This window comes from Platalea leucorodia (assembly GCF_965183815.1).
Source record: "Platalea leucorodia genome assembly, chromosome: 3".
In the NCBI taxonomy this organism is placed as follows: domain Eukaryota; kingdom Metazoa; phylum Chordata; class Aves; order Pelecaniformes; family Threskiornithidae; genus Platalea; species Platalea leucorodia.
This window is the reverse complement of record NC_138825.1, coordinates 92,578,163-92,599,046: the sequence shown is the minus strand read 5'-3', so window position 1 is coordinate 92,599,046 and position 20,884 is coordinate 92,578,163. Positions and strand designations below refer to the sequence as shown.

Below are 20,884 nucleotides of genomic sequence, written 5' to 3'. Positions count from 1 at the left end.
AAAAATGCCAGGCTGCGCTCAAATGGACCTTCATATGCTGAAGGGATACTGAATCCTCTGAAGGGAGGACTGTAATACTCTTAGAAAATCAAAATTTTAGTTCCATTTGATCATAACAGGTTATTTCTCAAAGCCAGCATTTCTCGCAAGACCAAGGATTTTTAATGAGTGAAGGAAATGCATTATTTAGGGCATGTTAGTCTCAGCAGTGCCTCTTTACCTGATATTTGTTCCAGCTAGACTATGTGACATGTAAACTTCATTAGCTTCATTCATTTGTAACCTGGCAAAGGGTAAACTTACACCCTCAGCCTAAAAATCTGTATTATTTGTTTTAAAATATTTTTCTTATTTTACTACTGGATTGGTCACAGTTTTTTAAATAATTTTATTCAGAACATTAATATGTTATTTTTCAGCTTTAAATCTTGTCTCTGCACACAAGCAGAAAGTTGATCATGGATGGGTTTTAACACAAGATGGGATCTGAGAATGGAATGTGCAGAAGTCTGTATTACATATGTCACGTCTCACTTGCAGTGGAGGGTTACCTGCAACCAATGAAAAGCTTAAGTTTTGACTAGTGGGATGATTTTAAGTCAGCAGTATTATGGTGAAGTTGGAGGTAGGGAGATTATTAGTTTGGAGTGAAATAGCATTGAACATGGAAAGGGACAATCATCAGGGGAATGCTAAGTATAGAAGTGATAGTATTTGGAAAACAGAGGTACTGAAGTATGGTTAGCTTTGAGAGCTTAAAAGGGAGCATGTGAGGTACATGAGAATTAGGTGCAGGAGCAATGGAGTTTATTAGCAACAGTGATGACTGCATGAGAGAGAAATGCCGAGCGTGTGTGCAGAATATGATCACCTGGTGCAGATGTGCACCTGTGGAAACAATGAGATAGCAGTGTGTGCCTGTGTCTGGGGAAGAGAGTTAAGAGTAAAAAGTATGAGTGAACAAATGGCAGAGCATTGAGGTATATCTTCCTGTTATCTATATAGGTGGAGAATGAGGTGTTACATTTTTTCATTATACACATAGTTCAGAAGATTTGCCTCTGGATAAGGAAATTTTCTTAAAGAAATACAAATTGTTTTCTGTACTTCACACAGCAATTTCAATGAGTCATTGGAATTACCAATTGCATGTAAAGTACAGTTTCACTTGTTTTGGTTAATGTGCATTTATATTGCATATTTGGGGTGGCATGAATAAGAAATCATATTTGAAGGAAGCAAAGCTTAACCTTAAAGTAAAGCTGAACTGAAGTGATTGGATGGCTTAATAATTTAAACAAGTGATGTGTTAAATTGGGAAAATAGTGCTCTGTTTCTCTCATACGTTTTTGCTTGGATTAGTAATTTCATTTTAGCATTTTTAAGTAAGTTCTGAAGACGTGCAGATTTTGTTCTATTCAGGTTGTTTCTGCTGTTCCCAGCACAGAGATAGCTGAGCAGCAGGCTGTCGTTAAATTTTGGCCATATGCTAATCACATACTCTAATATCTTTAGGACTCTTCAGGGTATTGTAGTACTCTGAGTATGCAATTCTAATTTTATCACAACACTGAACATACTATGAACTCTTTCTTAAATCTGACGTATCCTAATATGGGCCTGCTGAAACTTTTGCATTCAGCTTCATCTTCAGTTCACAGATAACTTTTAGGCTAATCAATATCATATATAATGCTTGAGATAATGATGTAGCTAGACCTACCTCTTCACTTCTCCAAGCATCAGACTGAAGCAGCACCTCCATGAAAAGCATTCTTTGCAAATCTGAAGCAGCAAGCAACAAGTGAAAGGGTGCAGAGAGGAGCTGATGGGAGAGAATGTTGAGAAAAGCCTGTCAGTTTATGGTCAAAGAAAACATAAAACAAAGACATGCAAGGAAACAGAGGAGTTCTTACCCTGTATAACCATTGATGTGAAAATACTGGTGAGCATTCCTGGCACAAAGAATGGGTGAATTCCAATCCTGGGAACATCCAGAACGGTTCTTGCAAGAAGTAATGGGGTTTTCTTTTCCATGACAATGCTGGTTACGCCAAATAGAAAGCTAAGCTAAGCACAGATGGTGCTTAGGCAGCTGGGGATGAAGCAGAAGCAGAAAGAATCCCCAAACATCCAGAAAACCGAGTTTTTCTAGAGATTGCTTAGCAAGAGCAATGAGTGAGGGGTGCACAACCTAACTAACTGTTGGGCAGGAGGAACATACCAAAGGGGACCACTCACAACAAGGCTGTGTGAACATGAGAGAAATTATGGGAGTTGACGAGGTCCTTATCAGTTACACATACAGAGGTGTGACCACCATCTACTTCTCATCAGTGTTTTTTTCTCACAGAAAAAACTCTGTGATACACCCTGCAGAGTTGTCTTCTCTCAGAGTCTTTCTTGAGAGCTCGAGGATGATCCAGGCTGGTGAGACTGAGATGTAGTACAACAGAATAGCTGAAGTATTTTACTGCTAGCTTTATTTTGTCCTATGCTTCTGGAATAACTTCTCCAGAAACATTGCTTCCTCCATGATGGTCAGGATTTTGGCATAACCTTTTACCTGGATTGTGTAATTTGTTAGTAGCTACAATTAAAACAAATACAAATTAAAATTCTTCTTACTGTTTAGGAAGTAAAAGTATATCATTATTGTTGTTATAGACTTCATGAACTCTTTTATCTGTTTATACATTTGTTTGCATTTGTTTTACTGCTGAAATTTTCTTGGTTTTTGAAATAACAGTCTGTCTAATACATTACACAAATGGCTTCTTTTCTGAATGGTCATACTGTTTTAGATAGAGTCACAGGAATACTGCCAAGAGAGGGAGAAGAAATTTAACCATAAAGAAGAGATATTGATTAGTTAACTCCAGAGGGGAAAAAAATATGAAGAAGAAAGAGGAATGCTAGAGAACACTGAACAGGCATCATCTCAAACAGTAGAAAAAAACATTTTTTTTACACTGGTTGTAAATGGAAAATGGAAATAGCCTAGATTTTGAAGGTGCTACAGCAAAGAAAAACCTTTTTGAGTAGTGAAATGTTTAAACCACGACATCTGATCCAGGCATTTCAGAACTTTTCAGTAAGAGGTCTGGAAATTTGTACCAGGGTTTTTCTCTTAATTCTATTGAGAAATCTCAGAACAGAATTTGAAATTCGAAGGTTAGGTTAGGCTTACTTTAAAGACAGCTTAGCATCTTCCTACTAGTTCCTAGTAGTTTTGAGCTACTTCAAGAGTAACTGCCATCACCATTTGGCCAGCATGCTTGTCTAATCCTCACTGGCCTGCTCTTTACTGCCCATGGGCAGCATCACTGTTCATAATGAGCACAGTACTATCTGAAAGCAGCTTCACACCTGCTCCTGGCTCATTCCTCCCACTGTCTGCCCAAGCCCGATAAATCCATCCTGCATGGTCTAAAAGGACACCTCTCATTAGTTTGATTCCTCACCAGTTTTTTACTCTCCTTTCCCTAGATGTTGCATGCAGAACTTTCTGTGTATTTGTGTGGGTGAGGCTGAGTCTGATCATCTTTTTGGGAGCTGTGAATGAATTTTTTTTATTGCTTTGCTCAGTGACCTCAGACAGGCACAATTAAAGTAGTTGGTGTAGGTTGTAGACATTCAGTGTTCAGGAATATGTAGTAATGTTCAGCCTGTAGTAACACACATGTGATAATCAATGCAATCAAGTCCATCTGTGAAACATACAGCTGATGAGGATATGTAAAAGAATCTCTAATTATGTCATATCTGCTAGCCATCTCTTCCTTTCATCGTAAAGAAGATTGAATTTAAAGTTCTAAACATGTGATGAAGAAAATTCTCTGTCCAACCTTATACAGCACTGTCTAAGTAGTTTCTGCCATTTCACACCAGCAACAGTTAAAAGTTTGGGGTTTTTGTTTGTTTGTTTTTATTTATTTTATTTGTTGTTATTTTTAATATTACGTTGTTTATCATTTTTTAATATTACGTTGTTTATTGTTTTTTAATATTACGTGGCTATGAAATGAAACCAGGCACAAAGCATGAAAAATTTTGTACCTGCTAGAGAGGAATTCTGCTCGCCATATTAAAATTAATATCATCAACACTGTTGACTTTAATAAAACCTCTGTCATAAATGTTGTTAAGACCTAAATTTTCAGATCGAATTCTATCAGTTCCTATGAAATACACAACATCTAGGAAAATAAAAGAATACAGGGAATGCTGTACACAGGACTTCCAGAATTGAAAAAGCTATACAAAGAGAAAAAGTTTTAAAGAGTATACACTATTTACTCTTTCAAGAACTCAGTAAATAGATTTTCAACATCTGTAAAGCATGCAGTATGTTTTGTATACTATAAGATTTTAAGCAAATACAATAACTACAGCTTAGTGTCATCGCTAACACAGCACCTCTTCTTTTTAGGCAGGGAACAATCATTTTTCTCCTTCTACGCAGTTGCAGAGCTGATGACACAATACTTATATTCTAGTGCTTGTTTTGTACATAACTTGTGTTCAACAAAGAGGAACAAGGTAGTGGGACTTATTCTGGGGAAGTTTTTTTTTTTTTTACAGCTCTAGACAGGTCATTCTCTTTTGCAGATCGACAGGTTCCAACCCAAAGGTGCAACAGTGTTTAAAGGGTCAGTACCAGGTGCTTACAGGATCAAACTTGCACTTATACAAGATCCATACCTCTTTAAGTGAACAATTCCATGTTCTTTGGGCACTGGCAATAATGGCTTTAGGAAGAAGAAAAACCTCTATTTACTTTTTTAACTGAATTTCAAATTATATGAGAAAAAATTGTTGAAGAAATCTGGGTTAGTAAGCAGTGAACTTTCCATTTGTATTATCCTTTCTAAAATTTCCCTTGGTCCTGATATTTGTCTGATGACATTGAAACTCATTAAACTATGCAATTTATTGTCTCTAAGGATCATTTAGAAACACATAATCTAATCCCCATTTTTCATCTATCAGAGCCTGTATGAGAGTCAAATGAACTGTGGTCCCACACTGTCACTGGAAAACAATCAAGCAGGCTTGAACCTTGGGGCCAGAAAGAGGTCCCTCCTCTCTCCAGTGAAAAACAGTCAGGCAGTAACTATAATAAACTGCAATAAAGAAATTCTTTACAATTTTTGATCTGAAGAAAAAGAATGGAACTAGTACCTTCAGCATAAGTTGCTCTGCATTTTTAGTGAGTCAAATACCCTCTGCTTCTTCTCAGTCATTTGGAGCTGTTAGGCTACAAGGTTTTTCAGCTATTTAGCAAATTGTGAAATAGATATGTGGTTTTATGTGGCTTTTATGACATCAAATCCCTAATCCAATGAGTGAATAGAATGAAAACTGCATATGACTTTTTTTTCCCCTGCAAATGTAACAGTTCTCCACAGCTATAATGAATGTTATTTAAAGGTATGCTGTACTGTTACTTGAAGGTATGCTGTGCTTTTATCAGTAGCACTACAAGACTTCTCAGCGTGCATTTGAGAATAGTTGCGTTTAACACTTGTCATCATAAGCTTTATTTTCAGGAACATTTCACAAATTGATTCTTATAAGATGTGATTTTCTAATCTTTAAGTCACTCTCTAATCATAAAGTATTTGCCTTTCTCCTGCTTAGAACTCTGTGTATAAAGGCAAGACTATGGAACAGGAAGTTCTTCTTCAGTACATAAACTACCAGGTGCAACAGCATGACCATGGAATAATGCTATGCTATTCCCTGTGCGGAGTTGATTAGTGTATGATCCCAAGTGGCAGCTTGTACATTCTTTATTCTTTAAAACGCTGATCTTGTTATTTACCGGATCCAGAAATAACAATACTATAGACAGTACACTACATGGGCATTCCCCTCTCTCACACTTTGCTATGTGGGCCCATCGTGAAGGATGTTACCACCACGCAGTGGGGTATTTCTGATCAGCTATGCAAACATTGCCTGTTTGCCTTATACTATCTTTGTCTAAACTTTTTCCATCTGCAGGGTCAACACTTTTCTGATAACTGTGGGAAACATGTCTATCGTATTTTTCATTTTAAAGGCTAAATTATACAGACTTTTCTCTGTGTATACTTTTTTGATTTATTATTTGTTATTTGTTTTTTCTCATATATCAGGTGCCTCTAAAAATCCCTACTGTATGTGTAAAACTGAATACACAAACATTGAAAACAGAAATTTTAAAGTTTTTCACATTCATCAGACCTGCAGATACGTAAACTTTTCTGACCCATGGTACTCTTTGCTTGGAATAACTTATTTCATTATGCTCTTCCTGCTGTCATCCAGATCTGTCTGTAGAACCCAAAGTAATTTACCTTCCATGTATTAAATAATAGATTTTTTTCTGACATGTCTGTTTGCTCTGCCTTTTTGAATTTTTACCATAATACCCTGTAGAAAGTGTGCCTTATACTTAGGCATTTGTTGTTCGTTGTCTTGAAGTCAGGTACATTAGGATTTTCCTGAAGTGTGAATCAGAAATGTAAATGTTTCACCTTTGATTGATAGTCCAGAAAAATTTCTGTCACAACTGAAAGGAATGCTTACTGTACTTCTTATAAATGACTTTATGTGTAATAACAACTGGATCTCTCCTACTCTCTCTCGTGGAAAAATCTTTTGTGTCTTACCTTGTCCAGACAGACTGTCTTGGTCAGCTTCCTTGAAAGGTGGTTCCGTTATATCAGTCGGTTCTTTTTTCTCCTCAGCTTCATTATTCTCATCTCCGGCTTGCAGGAGATTAGGTAGGGTAAAGCTACCTGTGGTATAAACTGCCAGCGTGGTAGCCTGCTCCGTTGGAGACTGATAGCCATCGGTGATTAAGTCATTGCTAGCAGAATCATCTGCTGGAGGAGGCAAATAGGAATCCTCTGGTTTTGGAGGACTGCTAGTGCTACCCAGAGCATTGAAAGGCACTGTGAAACTTTGGTGGTCCATAGCAATATCTTCTGTGTATGGAGGAGATTTGTCCTGAAATGGTTCTCTGGAGGGTTTGGTTGGGAACACAGGTTCAGATGAAACAAAATTATTAAAGTCTTCAGGGGCACTGATCTCTCCACTTAGCACAGGGATTCCAGTTGTAAATTCATTGACAAAGATGTCTCCTGTTTGGTCCACTGTTGCTGGGCTGGGGTAACCGAGTGGGAGTTCCACACTCATGGAGTCCTCCTGAAAAAGTTTTTTAAAAACAGCTTTCATCATTATTATGTTTAACTTTCATTGCTAAAAAGGCCAATAATCTTTAGCCACAAGAGCTTGCAAACAGCTAACGCATCATGAAGTCATGGGATGTATAAAATGTTTGGCATGTGCATATGATCCTAATCACATTGCCTGTAATTTTAAAAACGGTCAAAGATGGCTTTCACTATGCCTGTCAATTTCTCTCCTTCTGTCATTGAGATGTACTACTGAACTGGTGAGATATTGTTTACTTTGTAATTAAAACTGGAAAAGGTAATCAAGCAGTAATATTCACCTGTAAATGCTCTAAACAGTATGTCTGTTGCAGTATAACACCAGAACATTCATCCTTACAGCATTTATAAAAGGCAGATATGTATTTTAGCATAAGAGCCTTTTTTCGTTATATTTATGTACATCTTAACACTGTCTAATTTCATTTCTCATGGAGAAATAAATAAATATAACAACCAGTATTAACTTACCAAATCAGGGCCTGCCAGAGGAATAGTGACCACGGCCTGGATATCATTATCAAAATCACTAGGTGGTATAATAGATTCTGCGAAAAAAAAAAAAATAGAGAGAGAGCACACACTATTTCAGCAGTGGTACACTGAAAACTAATCAAAACACATAAACTTAGTAAAAAACAGTATTAAAACTATTCTCCATTTAAAAATTACTTTTAAAAATCCGTGTTAAGAAGAAACAGGAATAAATTTCCATTTAAACTGGTAATTATGAGGAAAACAGGAATTTTATATGCAGTATTCTTTGTACTCTTTATTTAGTATAAATGGGATCTGCAGAGAGCTGAACCATGGATGAATGCTTAAAATCAGCTGAAGTAGGAACCACTCAGTTAAATCTGCCTGGCCTATGATGACTCATTATATTGTATTGTTCATTAAGCCTAAATTCTTTTCAGTTTTACCCAGAGTCCACACCATTGTTAATCTCAGTGTTTGGGCTTTAGTGCCCAGTTGCTCCCTTCACCCCCTTGGAGCTCTTTAAATATACTTGCATGTAAGCTGTTTTTCTAAAACTGGTTATTAAAAATAACTAGTGGGAAAAGGCGGACTAAAATAGTTATTATTAAAGTGTTCTATATGCATGATTATTATTAAAGTGTTCTATATGCATGAAATTTTTTCTTGGGACTTTTAATCTACATTAAAATATAACATTTTATTCTTATGGAAAGTATTAGTTCGTCTAAATATTTTTTTTGCAAGAAAATGCTGCTGTTTGTAAACGAAACACTACAGCTAAAATTTCTTGTGTGTTTTAAGACTTTTGGAAAACATATATATGAAAAAATATTTTAAATTATTTTCCCCATTTTTAACCCACCTCCCCAAAATTAGGACTAGGCTAACTTTGAAAAAATCATTGATGGACTAGAAGGGGATATTTATTATCTGGGTTACTGAACAGGATGCAGCCCTTCAGCCTGCTGCTGGAGGTTTTCATGCCCAGCTTGTCATCTACACTCCCTTTGTGTTTCAGAGAGCAAAACGCACCTTTACAGTGCGATTCACATCACTGATTTTAGCTTGGGATCACATGCTCTTTAAGGTGTCTGTCTCTCTGACTTCACTGGGAGGTTAGATGGCTTGTTTACAATCAATCAAGACTTAGCTTTCAGAAAGCTACATTTATGTTAAAGGAAGCCCTCACATTTTGTCTTGTTAAAGAAAGGAGACTGAGCATACTGGGAAATTAAAATGATATAGTGAATGTTCATAATATTTCTTTTTTTTTTTTTCTCCCCTTACTTGTCTTAGTGTGCAAAATATTCTAAACAACCAGTCAAGAAAAATAGATCCTCCAATATGATTGGAAGTTAGGCTGCATAATTATAAAGGTACATTTTGCTATAGAATTTAACTTAGATCTGTGCATCCTTTGGGTGCTATGCAACACTTAGGAGAATGGGATACATCAAATGAAAACAATCTTCTAAAGAAGCAAAGGAGACATTACTGAAATTGCATCAGTTTGGAAAGGCAAGGTTCAGACTTGTGCCTGGCACTGGCCTGCCTACTGACCATCAGTAAACTGAAGTGTTCCAAGGTCCATTGGCAGGGACTGGTCTTCGTGGAGTGCTATAGCAACCAGTTGCTGAAGGTCTGTTACTGTGAGTTTAGTTGCTGATATCTCCCTCTCTTCCTTTGGAGAAAGCGGAATTTTTTCATTTTCAACCTTATTAGACCCAATAGTTGAGATGTCATCTGCTGTGCTTTTGATTTCTGAGCCATCTCTCTCAAAGTTTACCACATATCGTGCTATAGTGCTGCTTGATCTGCAAGGGGAAGATGCAAATATGCTCAGTGCAGCAAAATCAGTTACTGGCTGAGGACTGATTTTACAAACAAACAAACAAAAATATATGCAACCATAACATATTATCTTCTCTAAAAATAATGCAGATATACTTCTTTCTAATGAGACCGTCATCTGCAAATTACTTTTGCTATACCTAAACCTGTTTTTCTTCTATGCATAATTTTTAATAAAAATTCCAATATTGAAGAAAATTATAGAAATGTTCTAACATAATACAGTTTAATCTGACTACTCAGAGATCTGTAGAACTGGTAATATAGTCCGAAGTCATCGATTATTGGTTCAAACAGTCATAAATGCATGCTGGGGTTACTAGAAGCCATAATCACCTATTAATTATACAGGAACCTATGAAAAGGGATTAGACAGTTCATAAAACTACAGATAAGCAAAAATCCTATCACATCTGGGGCAATTTTTTACTCTTTTTTGAAGAACAGCAAGAAAGCTAGCTAATGTGGCAAGCAAACCACTTTTCACAATGGCAGATAGCTTTTTCAAGTCCAAATGAATGTGTATAACTTCTCCCTAGATGTACTCATTAAACAGAAGTCTCAAATTTTCACAATTATTTATACATCACTTTTTATAAATGCTAAATTCACCTAAAATGAAAAATAATGAGTACATTGTAAAACATTTGTACTCCACTATGTTGCTTTTTATAATATCAAATAACTGGAGAGAGAGAAATTTCACTTTATCTAGCATGTGCTATGTATTTACATTTATGTGACATCGCAAGAATTCAGGAAAAGCATTAGACAAGTCTTCCTTTTAAACTATGAGTAAAAGAGAAATTCTGGGAACTGCTAGACGAATTATTCACCAGCAGCACTTTTAAGCAACAACAACAGACTCTGTAGCTGTTTGTATTACCAGTCAAAAGCTCCCTGCATTTTATCAAGCTAGTAACTGGTCTCTTTGCCATTCTATCTGGCCTGATAATGGAGATAGATAACAAATCAAATTCTACATGCTTATTGAAGATAGTGTGTATGTGGGAATACAGCTAGGAAACAGCAGATCAAAAATTAAAATTTAAATATCAAGTTTCCCTATTTTTTTTCACTTTCAGTTTATGACAGACAGAGATCTTTAGTCATGTGAACCTGAATTTTCTCAGGTCAAACAATTTTCTTTCCTTCAGAAAGATCCTGACAAAATTTGATTACATGAACCTTTCAGATTAAGGTAAAAGCTGTCCCTGCTGCTTTATATCACAGAATTTGTACTTAGGCAGAACAGAAATCAATTCACTTTGTCACATCAAGATAAAGAACATTTAGTGATGTATCTATCTACATCTAATAGTCTATAAAATGATTAATCTTAATTATGGATTACAGACAAATTACCCATCTTTCTCCTTCTTCTGTCTTCATTTCATCACAGAAGAAAGGGTGTGATAAAGGATTGCAAAAGAAAGAAAAACAAAGATTGATGTATATCGATAAATCAATCAGTTGTACATCAAAAACATCTTTTGACAATTTATCTTATCTTCTATGTGTTGCCTATAATTTTTATCTCTGTGTGAAAATGACAGCCTGCTGTCCATCATTTCACTTTTTCCCTTCCAAACAATGGGAATTTCCATGTTTTGAGTGGGGAAACAGACATTTTACTTTACCTTGATAGTTTGAAATATCTGCTTTCCTATTTCCCACTACAAATGGTGCAATTTGACCACTGTCATTGTTAATCTATGTCTTTATGGTGGCAGTGAACACCTGTGATAGTAGTAGCAACTATTACTGGTACCAAACATGGTGCCTACTCAGATCCTAGTCACAGGGGTAACTTGAGCTATTAATTACCTCTGGAAGACATGCCTATGTTGACCTTCTGTAGTATAATGCCCTGTTATTTTCCCTGATGAATTCTCTAGCCTATCTCTAATGTTGTCCTTCCATACTGCCTTGTGGGAAATACTGCTAATAGATGTAGCAATATGGCTAAGGGAGAATGGACAGCAACACCTGTTTTTGCTGATCTCTAACTCTCAGGAGTTAACTAAATTACTAGATGATGGGAAGCAATCCTGGTCTTCAACATTGCTGAATGTACTTTCATATCAGCTCCTAAGACCAAGGTACTAAACAGAAATGAATCCCAGATCTCCTGAAGCCACAGCTGAAAGAGGTTAGTTACTGCAAGTTGTAACTATGAGATGCTACTACAGATTTTTCTCTGCTTGTTCTGCAGTAGCCAGCTTTTTGTTTTCTTACTTTCATTATCAAAATGTAAGCAACTAATTTTCACTCTATTTTGCTCTTCTTTCTCCTTTTCTCCAGCAATTTTGCAGAGAGAAAAGCTAGAAAGAAGCATACTCTTGCCTAAAATTGCATTGCGATATGAACGTTCTTCAACATGTATTAAATGGACTGAATGTTCCTGACGCTGTGCCATAAGCCCACATGAATTTATGTCTTTTTTCCTGCTCTTTATTCCCTTTAAATTCTTTGTTATTTTTTACTATTAGTAATTTGTTTTTCCCTTGATTCTTTACACAACATGCTCTTATCTATAGAAGCATAACCATATCAAATACTCAGTTTTTGACCTCCTCCCTCCCCTGTAGATTCTCTGTTGAAAAAATACACAGTAGCTTGTATTAGCAGTAAACATACAAGGAAGCTAAAACTAAAAGAAATGGCAAGACAGAACACAAATTTATTAAAAAAATGGAACATTTTAAATTGTTTAAAACACCTGGGAAACACCTACTGGAAAAGTTTTATATGTGTGAACATGTATCCTCCTGCAACCTTCTCTTGCCAAGGCAGCTTCCCTGTGTTCTATGAAGGGCACAGGATGCACACACAAAAAAGTAGCCACCTAATTAATCATGCTTCTAACTCTCTTTACCTTGTCATTTAAGAAAGTCTTTAATACAATGTTGCTAGCGAACAATTTCAAAGGATTTATTGATTACTCCACCCCTCAGGGAAGCAAAGCTACTTCTTAGTAATTCAAAACTTCATAGTCTCACCTGGGATGTGTTTGCACTTCTCTCCATATTGTCTCTGTATTGTTCCCAGAAATCTATTATCTGTTTATAGCAATATACACCCCACTGTTATATAGGTCTCTTCATGTTGGAGGGAAAGAAGGAAGAGGAGAATCCTAGTAGCCAATAGAAAAATGAGTCCTATTTTCTTACTTACTTAAATCCTAATACGTGGATTTCTTTGAATCCTGGAAGTTTCTCAAATATTTTTTGCATCTATAGAAAAACATAAAATAATTAATTCAGTGTAAGTTCTACCACTAAAAAGCAAGCACAGGTTGACTACCTAGACAATATTTTTCATATTTCAGAAAAAGCTTTAGGAAACAGTCTCAACTGCCCTATTTGTGGTGTCATCATTACTCAACTTAAACACGATATTTGGTTTGTATATGCTGCCTCTATTACCTGTTAATAGGCAAAATGAAGTACAAAATACAGATTTTTTTATTAATATAATTATGTAAATCAGTGATAATCTAGTTCATAACAGAGCAAGTCAAACAACATGAATCAAATGCTTTTCTCATTTTCAGCAATTTTGGTTCATGAATAATTTTGTGATTCAAGTCACCTTAACTGTAAATTGTTAATTATTTAGAAATATTAACCAAATGCAGATGGGTTTAGATTATTTGACAAATCATTTATAAATTAAACAGTTTTACCTGTCTTGTACAAATAGAATAACTTCATATATTTTTAATTCTAATGTAAACAATTGTACAATTACATGGTTTTGAATAGAAGAGGCAATATAAAGAATAAACAATGAGCAGAAAAGGTGAATTCTGTATGCATTTTTCAGACTTTAGGATATTAAGTGTTTTTATCAGCACCTCAAGAATTACCAATGTTTTGAGATCCAGCTGATTGATCTTTTGGTCCTTTCCAATTGTAGCAACATTTATACAGCTAAGTCAAATACACTATTTTACATACAACTACTGTGTCAGAGGAAAGGGATTTTTTTAAACACACAGTTCCACAGTTCCTTTCTGGTTCACTTCCTGGTCATGTTAAGTACCAGGCAACACATCGTCTAAGCCTTTCAACTGTGAGCAAAGTCTGTGGAGTTGAGGGAATTCAGCACTTGAAAAGAAGTGAAAAATTCTTCTGAGGAATCAAGTCCTTTTCATTCATCATATCACTTAAAAATTGTATGAACTAATGTGGAGATCTTTCCTCTTCCTTAGCTATATGATTCTGTACAAACCCAGCATATATTTAAAACTCATTCATTCATGCATGAGAGTTTGTCAGAATTGGTAGGGAATGGGCAGTCAGACCCACAGCTTTCTCTGCATCTCTCGTGTAGGTTAAGTGAAGAAGTAGCAGATCAGTATATTATCACAATACCAGGTATCAGCCACACTGTATAAGCCTAGATGCCTTTTTCATCACAGCAAGCAGAAGAGAAGGTGAAGTCTAGTGCAGAAAATGGCCCACCATCTACACTCTCCTTGCCCATCTCACACAAGAGGACAGTAGGAAAGGACCTGAGGTAAATACTTCATTTTGAGCTTGGTCTGACTTAGTAAAAGTGGCACAGAAGTAGCAATTAGACTGTGGGAAGATTTTAAATGTTATTCATGTGATTAATGCTCACTGAAAGTAATGGAGATTAAGGGCCTAAATCACTAGCATGCAATTAATTTTCCTAAACTTAGGCAAGCACTATCATTTTAGATGCCTTACGGTTGTCTTCTGCTCAGTTGATGGTTCAAAAGAGTGCAGCTCTCTCATTTTTGAGAGGCCCTTGCAGATGTGTTGGGTAACCTGGGGCACCTAAAATGGCACCAGATGTCCATGTTTGGGCAACTGAATTCCATTTTAGCCGTGTTCTGCCAGCTGACTTTTTGCGTGGGTTCTGTTTGGTCTTTTCTTGGTTCTCTTTGTGTCATAAAGAAGTTGAAGCTTTCTTTTAACTGTATGCACATATGTAGCTTCCTATTTCCTACTTTTGCCAGACGAATCTCGATTCACTGAGTAGCGTAAGCATCTGAATCTGCATTCCGTTTTTCATGTGATTTTAAATGTCTGTTTGTGGTATACAGATGTACTTCTGAACATTTGCACTGTAATGTCTGCCATAACTCTTCCCTCTTGCCATGTCCTGGAATGAATTAGAAACGAGCTCAGAAATGCATAGCCCCATCCTTTGCAAGGGTTTCTCTGGAATTTGTACAGGAGCTCATGTAGCTGGATGCGGTTTTAATTCTGAACCCAATCTCCTCACTTTGAGTGCACTTTTAAGACTGTCTTGTATCAAGATTGCCCTCTGCCTCCTCCACGACCTGTCTTTGGAGGAAAGCATGTCAGGTGTATTTCATGGTACCAGACTACAAATAACTTTCTTTTCAACATTGCATGTCAAGAACAGCTTTGGACTCTTTAAAGATGAAATTTCATTACAATGGAAAATAATTCAACAGTCAAGAAACTTTGCATTTCACCCCCTCCTATTAATGAAGTAACTTAAAAGTCAGATTGCTGAATTACGTCATTATATGTGTAGTAAACAATGTCTGCAGGCACTTCTGTTTGAGGAGAATACTGGAAATCTCCAGAGAAGCCATTTTTTATCAGCTCTGCCAGCACATCCTTCACCGTTTTTCAGGATATTGAAATAGCTTACACTAAGGAATCCTCGTAAAACTGATGAGAAGCTTTAGTTAATTTTACTAAGAAAACCTTTTGGGAACCTCAGGTCATTAACTGCTATCTATTAAATTTATAGCTGAACATTCAGTTAATATTATTAATTATATGAAAACACCACAGATGTTGCAGTTCTTATAGAATCCGTGGCAATGCACAACAAAATGACTGAAAGTCCTTTGAAGAATAGTTCAGACAACAGTAGCTAATTACTTTTAACATTTATATTATATTTCTCATTAGGTTTATCGTAGAAATTAAATTATGACAAAGTACTGTCCATGAATTGCTGATTAAGCCCAAATGATATTCCTAAAGTTACTCTGTTCATCAGTTATCTGAGGCTCTACTGCTGACAAAGATGTTGGCTTGTTAGCTTGGTGGCTGAACAGATGGCTAAACAAGGGGAAAAGCTGGCTATACATGAAGGAAAATGGAAGGTCAGACAACAGGAATTGCCTCTTTCAAATGAGGGCAGTAGATTCTAGTTCTGTTTCATGGTGAAGGTAGTTTCATATTATGAATCTCAGCCAAGGTACAAAGCCAAAATTTTGGCATTCATGCAGCCTCCTTACCTGTAGCTGAAATTTGGCAGCGAGTTGTCGGTACTGTGGGGAGTTGGGATCATTAAGTTCAGCTGTGTACTCCTGATCAGTGAGAGTGACACTGAATTCTACCATTTGCTCCACAGGCAGTTCTGGGACTGTATTTGTTCCCAGCTCCTGGAAAAGGAGAGGAAAAAAAGGGGAAAAGTAAAACTAAGTGATTTTTTCCCACATTTCAGTATTTAGTACGTACAAGAGTTCCATTTTAAGCCTGTCCCCAAAATAACTTCCTGAACCACATCCTACAAAAGGCAAGGGTTCCTAGCCACATCTGTTGGCTTAATTCTTCTGCCTTTGCAAACAAGTTTCTATTACTGTGACTTGAGAGTTGCCTTTGATATGCATAAATGAAGATGATGAAGAGAATCAAGCCATTTCTTGCACAGAGACTGTTACCAAGTCGTCTTATTTCCATCATCATTAAAGTCATATAGCTTTATTTGCCACTTTGGAGAAAAGTGTGTGACTTCAAGGAGAGTGACAAGCAAATGCTAAAAGATGGTTGGTATCCTACCCTCAGAATACCTATGGTCAGCCAGAGCAGACTGGCAGAATCTCTGTTACTGTTTCATGTTCAGACATTTGCATTTGTTTTTTCTTGATAATAAAGTAGAATTAAGCCTACCTGTGTTACACCTTTACTGTGCAGCTGACTTTACTGCTATTAAAAGTACTCTTACTTTGTTTATTGTTTCCCGACTCTATTTGCAGTTTTGGAATACACTTACTAATTTTTTTCCTTTAACAATGTTAAACTCCAAAAGCCAACTTATTTGTAGGCTACGATGTGCTGGCCACAAGGAGGAGACCCCCTGTGGGTGCATTCAGAAAGATTCCCTAACTCATCTAAGATAAAACAATACACATTTGCTAATTTTTAAAATCAGGAGGTATCTATTATTCCTTATTCACAAACAGAGCTGAGCTTCAAATTTCAAGTCTTAGGAAGCAAGTACTTGAAGAGGTGATGCAGAGAGGCCACCCAGGACACTCCTGCCTTCTGCCAATTTCTCAGTCCTTCTTCACAAACCTTGTTACTAATGTTAACACATACCATCCTTGTGTTCCACTGCCAACGTATTTTATTACACAAAAAAGCCATTTTGTTTTTTTCTGAATAAAACCTTTCAGGATTCTATAAGTTTTTCCTGTTAAAAATATGAAGGTCTCAGAACACAAAACAAGTTTTTCTTTACTGCATGTACTGCATATACATTGCATGTTTATACTTATTAGCAATACTTACATATTCGGTATTCTTTAAACACTTTTTGATATTTTTATTTGCTCAAGGACAATTCTACTCTCAGCCAGGCTTTTTATACCTTGGATAAACAAACAAACAAACACAACAAGAGCAAGACAACGATCAAGAAGAAGAAAGAGCAACAAGCTCATCAGCCTGAATCCCACAGAGAGGTGGGGTTTCCACTTCTGCTGCCAGGTGGGTTGTCACAAAGCTGCTAGAGACATCTGTCCCATACGTAACACCTAGGTTTTGATAGCTTCCAAGAACAAGCAGAACAAGAAATATGTGCAATTATGGTGTGTCAGGGGATAAGAGAGAAAATAAGATGTTAATATAATAAAGAATGAGTTAAACAGAAGAGAACACTTTCTGTACCCATTGATTCCGCATAACTCAGCTCTGCTAAGTCATTCCTTAGGATGCCTCAGTTTTAGAGGAACGTATGTTTTGTGTTGTATATAAAAATATGGTTCATCAGCTAGAGAAAGAGCATTCTGTAATGTTCTATCATATAAACAGAAGATTAAGGAATATGTACTTTCTGTATAGCTGCCCTATGACTTTTGAGGAGCCAGCCTTTAGGGAGTTGGTCACAAAGGACTGGGCCGAGAAAGAATGAGGAGACTCGTGACATGGAGGAACTGGTTAATGCCAATCTCCTGGTACATCTCAAACATCACAAATAAATGATTTTAAAACCATTTTTTCCTCATATTCTGTCTGCTCTTTCACTCCAGCAGCTATGGCACAGGTAGGTAATACACAGTTGAGAATATGAAGATTATTTTGCTTTCTTAGATCCTGAGGATGTAATCATTTTGGACAGTAAAAATAGCATTTATCTGGGATCACTCTGCTGCAATTCCTGTGCCAGAGCTGAGAAGCTTGCAGAGGTGGGATGAAGAATGGTGGCGATTTGCCAGGGGTGTGATGGGCGAGGCTTCGGCCAACATTTCTGCCCTCAAATTCTTGGCGGCAGCAGCACCGAGACCTTCACTTCACCCAAGCGGGGAGGAGCTGGCATGAGCCTCTTCCTACAGCCAGTACGCACAAACAACAAAAAAACCCCGGAGTGGCTTTTCGAGGAGCTGCTCTAGAAGGGCAAACTTTTTAGAAACTGAAAAAAATCTGAGAGCAAAGCAGAGGTGAAATGCAAGAGGCCGGCTCCCGCCTGGTGCTCCTCAGCGCCGGGGTCCACCGCGGGCCCTCAGGCCCTGGTGAGGCCTCGGTCTCTCTCCAGGGGGGAAGTTCCGGAAGGTTCCCTGAAGCCACACAGCTGCACCGAGGCCAGGGCCACCTCCCGGCCACCCCCAGGCACAGCGGCCAGGACAGGGAAAATAACTGCCCCTCCTTTCACCCCCACCGCCATCTCAGACGTAACCTGTGGCCTGTGGTAGCTGCTGTAAACCCGCAGAGGAGGGGGTAGCCCCCAGTGCCATGCTGCATGGCTGCTCTGAGGAGACATCAGCCGAGATCCTCTGTCTGACAGCTGGCTGTCTGGCAGGAAAAAAGCAAGAAAGTCCAGTCCTATCCCTTATGTTGTCGGAAGCTCAGAAGGTATGCGTTTTTACATTATTTAATGAAGAACAAGGTTACAAAATAGAGAAAAATAGGCAATGGGCCCCTCATTAAAAGAATGAAGACTCTGCCTAAAAGCTGGCTGCCATATTTTCATACTTTATACCGCGTACACAAGAAATGTCATGCACTATTCCAGTACAGAACAGATGCTAATAAAACCCTTTACTCCTACTAGCAGTAACAGAGGGGAGCACTCATGGTTTATAAGCACTAAGTGTTTATAAGGCTTCCCCCTCTTTTCTGCTAGCTGAGCTCGAAAAGAAGAGGTGAGTTAAAAAGTGGGGTAGGAAAACAGGCTGCCCTCACCTTCACAGGAGTCTTCGTGTCGTTAACAATTTCGTTGAGCAGTGTGCCGTTAGGTACTGGTGCATATGGAGAGAGAGATGTGCCAGGGGATCCTGGGGAGGGTTAAAGTAAAATCAGGCAAGAACAGGTTGGCACACCAAAAATCTTCCCCTTTCTCTGTCGGTCAGGTGTCAGCTCACTGGAGAAGCTTTCCTTATGGAGGGTGTGTTTGAGCTCAAGCCTTTACCAGTGAAAGGGAGTCATGACTTATGGCATGGGTAAAGCTGCTACTTTTTATACAATAGGTGGCTTTTCTTCCAGGTCAAAACATCAGTAGGTTGCATGTGTGTGACTGAAGGCAAAAATGGCACTGACTATGCATCAATGAAACTGTGAATTAAATAATAATATTTGATCATTTCCTGTCATACTGCATTATATATCACCAAATGTCTAAGCTTGATTTTGCCAATTGAGATCTTTGTCTCTATGACAGCCACCTTTCTTTAGGGCTCTATTTAAAGTAACAAGAGGCTTTGACAGAGTTTTCCAGCTAGAGGCAAAATTACCATGCTAGAAGTTGTTATCAATAAGATTCTGTCATACCTGCCCCTCATAAAAATATGTGTGCAGGATGTTTCCTCCTTGAACCAAAATGCTCATATTTACAGATTTTTATCACTGCATAAATTTCTAACATTATTTTAAAGAACTGTAGTGCACAACAATGTTGGAATAATCTGCTCAAATTAATGTCTTGGCATCACTGTGACTTTCTGGCTAAAGTCATTATTTTCATCTGCTTGCTTATTTTGGCTAAGAAAATGCATCAGCTGACACTCTAAATGTTATTTCATAACTGAAGCAAAATTAGCTCTACTCTCTACAGGTGAAACTAGGAAAACATGCATTTAAAGACTGTGAAACAAACCTGGAATGCTACATTTGAGTAGCAGACATGCCCTAAAGAAATCAAAAAATGCTTCTTATAGATTATTTTGCTAAAGCATTTTCATTGTACTTCACTGAACTTGTCATGCTTCTACTGCATTCATTAAATTACAGCCTTCTAAAATCTATGAATCACTGGTTTTAGCAATTCTATTTAATGGGCAGACGAACAGCAAGCAGATTTGATTTTACCTGTAGAAATGGAAGGAATGTCTTCCAGCTTTTTGCCACCTGTTTTCTCTGTGGATATTTCATCTTTCCTATCAATCAAATAGAAATGAGTAATTTAATGATCAGCATGCTGTACTGGCAATGGCAAAGGTGTAAAAAAATGTAGAAATGACCCCTATATTAAGTGTACTTTAAATGAGAGAAGTTATTTCTAATGGAATATTTGATAAGCTGGTTAAACAGGCAATGGAATAGTAGATCATATTTTATATTCAACAGTTTATATATTTCCTTTCTTCTCCTTCAATATGGTATTTGCTCTTACAATGAACAAAAATACTGATTTGATATATTCCTCCACCAAGGACTACCAATCCTGTCAGGAGTCTGCTCATGAGGTTTCATGACTGATTTTCTCCAAGCAATCAATCAGAGGGATGGGGTCACAGAGATTAAATCAGTGCACAGGGTCTGCTTTTTCTCTCTTTGAAATCTGTGAATGGTTGACCACTGACTAAAATAGAAGCAAGACTTCCTATACGTTATCTAAACCAACTATTGTCTCCTTTGCTATATATCATCCTATCATCAAGATAGTTCAGTGAGGGCTTTGGGCTTCTAATTTTAGAGCCAATGGACATTTCATGGTTCCAAGGGTGTTTCATATGCTTTGGAGTGAGGAGAGGATGGGGGGACTTATTTTTCAGTTGTCAGCCTGCATTATGATATCATAAAGACGCTTCCAACTCATGATAGTTTCAAATCAGATTCCTGGATCAAGATTATTATGAATTGTAGGAATGT

At 37.3% G+C, this 20,884-nt stretch overlaps 1 protein-coding gene across 1 annotated transcript in view; it reads right to left on the bottom strand.

Annotated features, from left to right (window-relative positions):
* IMPG1 (interphotoreceptor matrix proteoglycan 1) overlaps positions 1–20,884 on the bottom strand; it is a gene marked incomplete at both ends in the record, with an annotated part of 66,145 nt that overhangs the window by 23,016 nt on the left and 22,245 nt on the right. The window contains 8 exons of the mRNA XM_082306360.1: positions 6,660–7,197; positions 7,698–7,774; positions 9,267–9,520; positions 10,923–10,943; positions 12,735–12,793; positions 15,814–15,960; positions 18,980–19,071; positions 20,102–20,169. Of these exons, the coding sequence (XP_082162486.1) occupies positions 6,660–7,197; positions 7,698–7,774; positions 9,267–9,520; positions 10,923–10,943; positions 12,735–12,793; positions 15,814–15,960; positions 18,980–19,071; positions 20,102–20,169 (1,256 nt within the window). The remainder of the gene's footprint in view (positions 1–6,659; positions 7,198–7,697; positions 7,775–9,266; positions 9,521–10,922; positions 10,944–12,734; positions 12,794–15,813; positions 15,961–18,979; positions 19,072–20,101; positions 20,170–20,884) is intronic.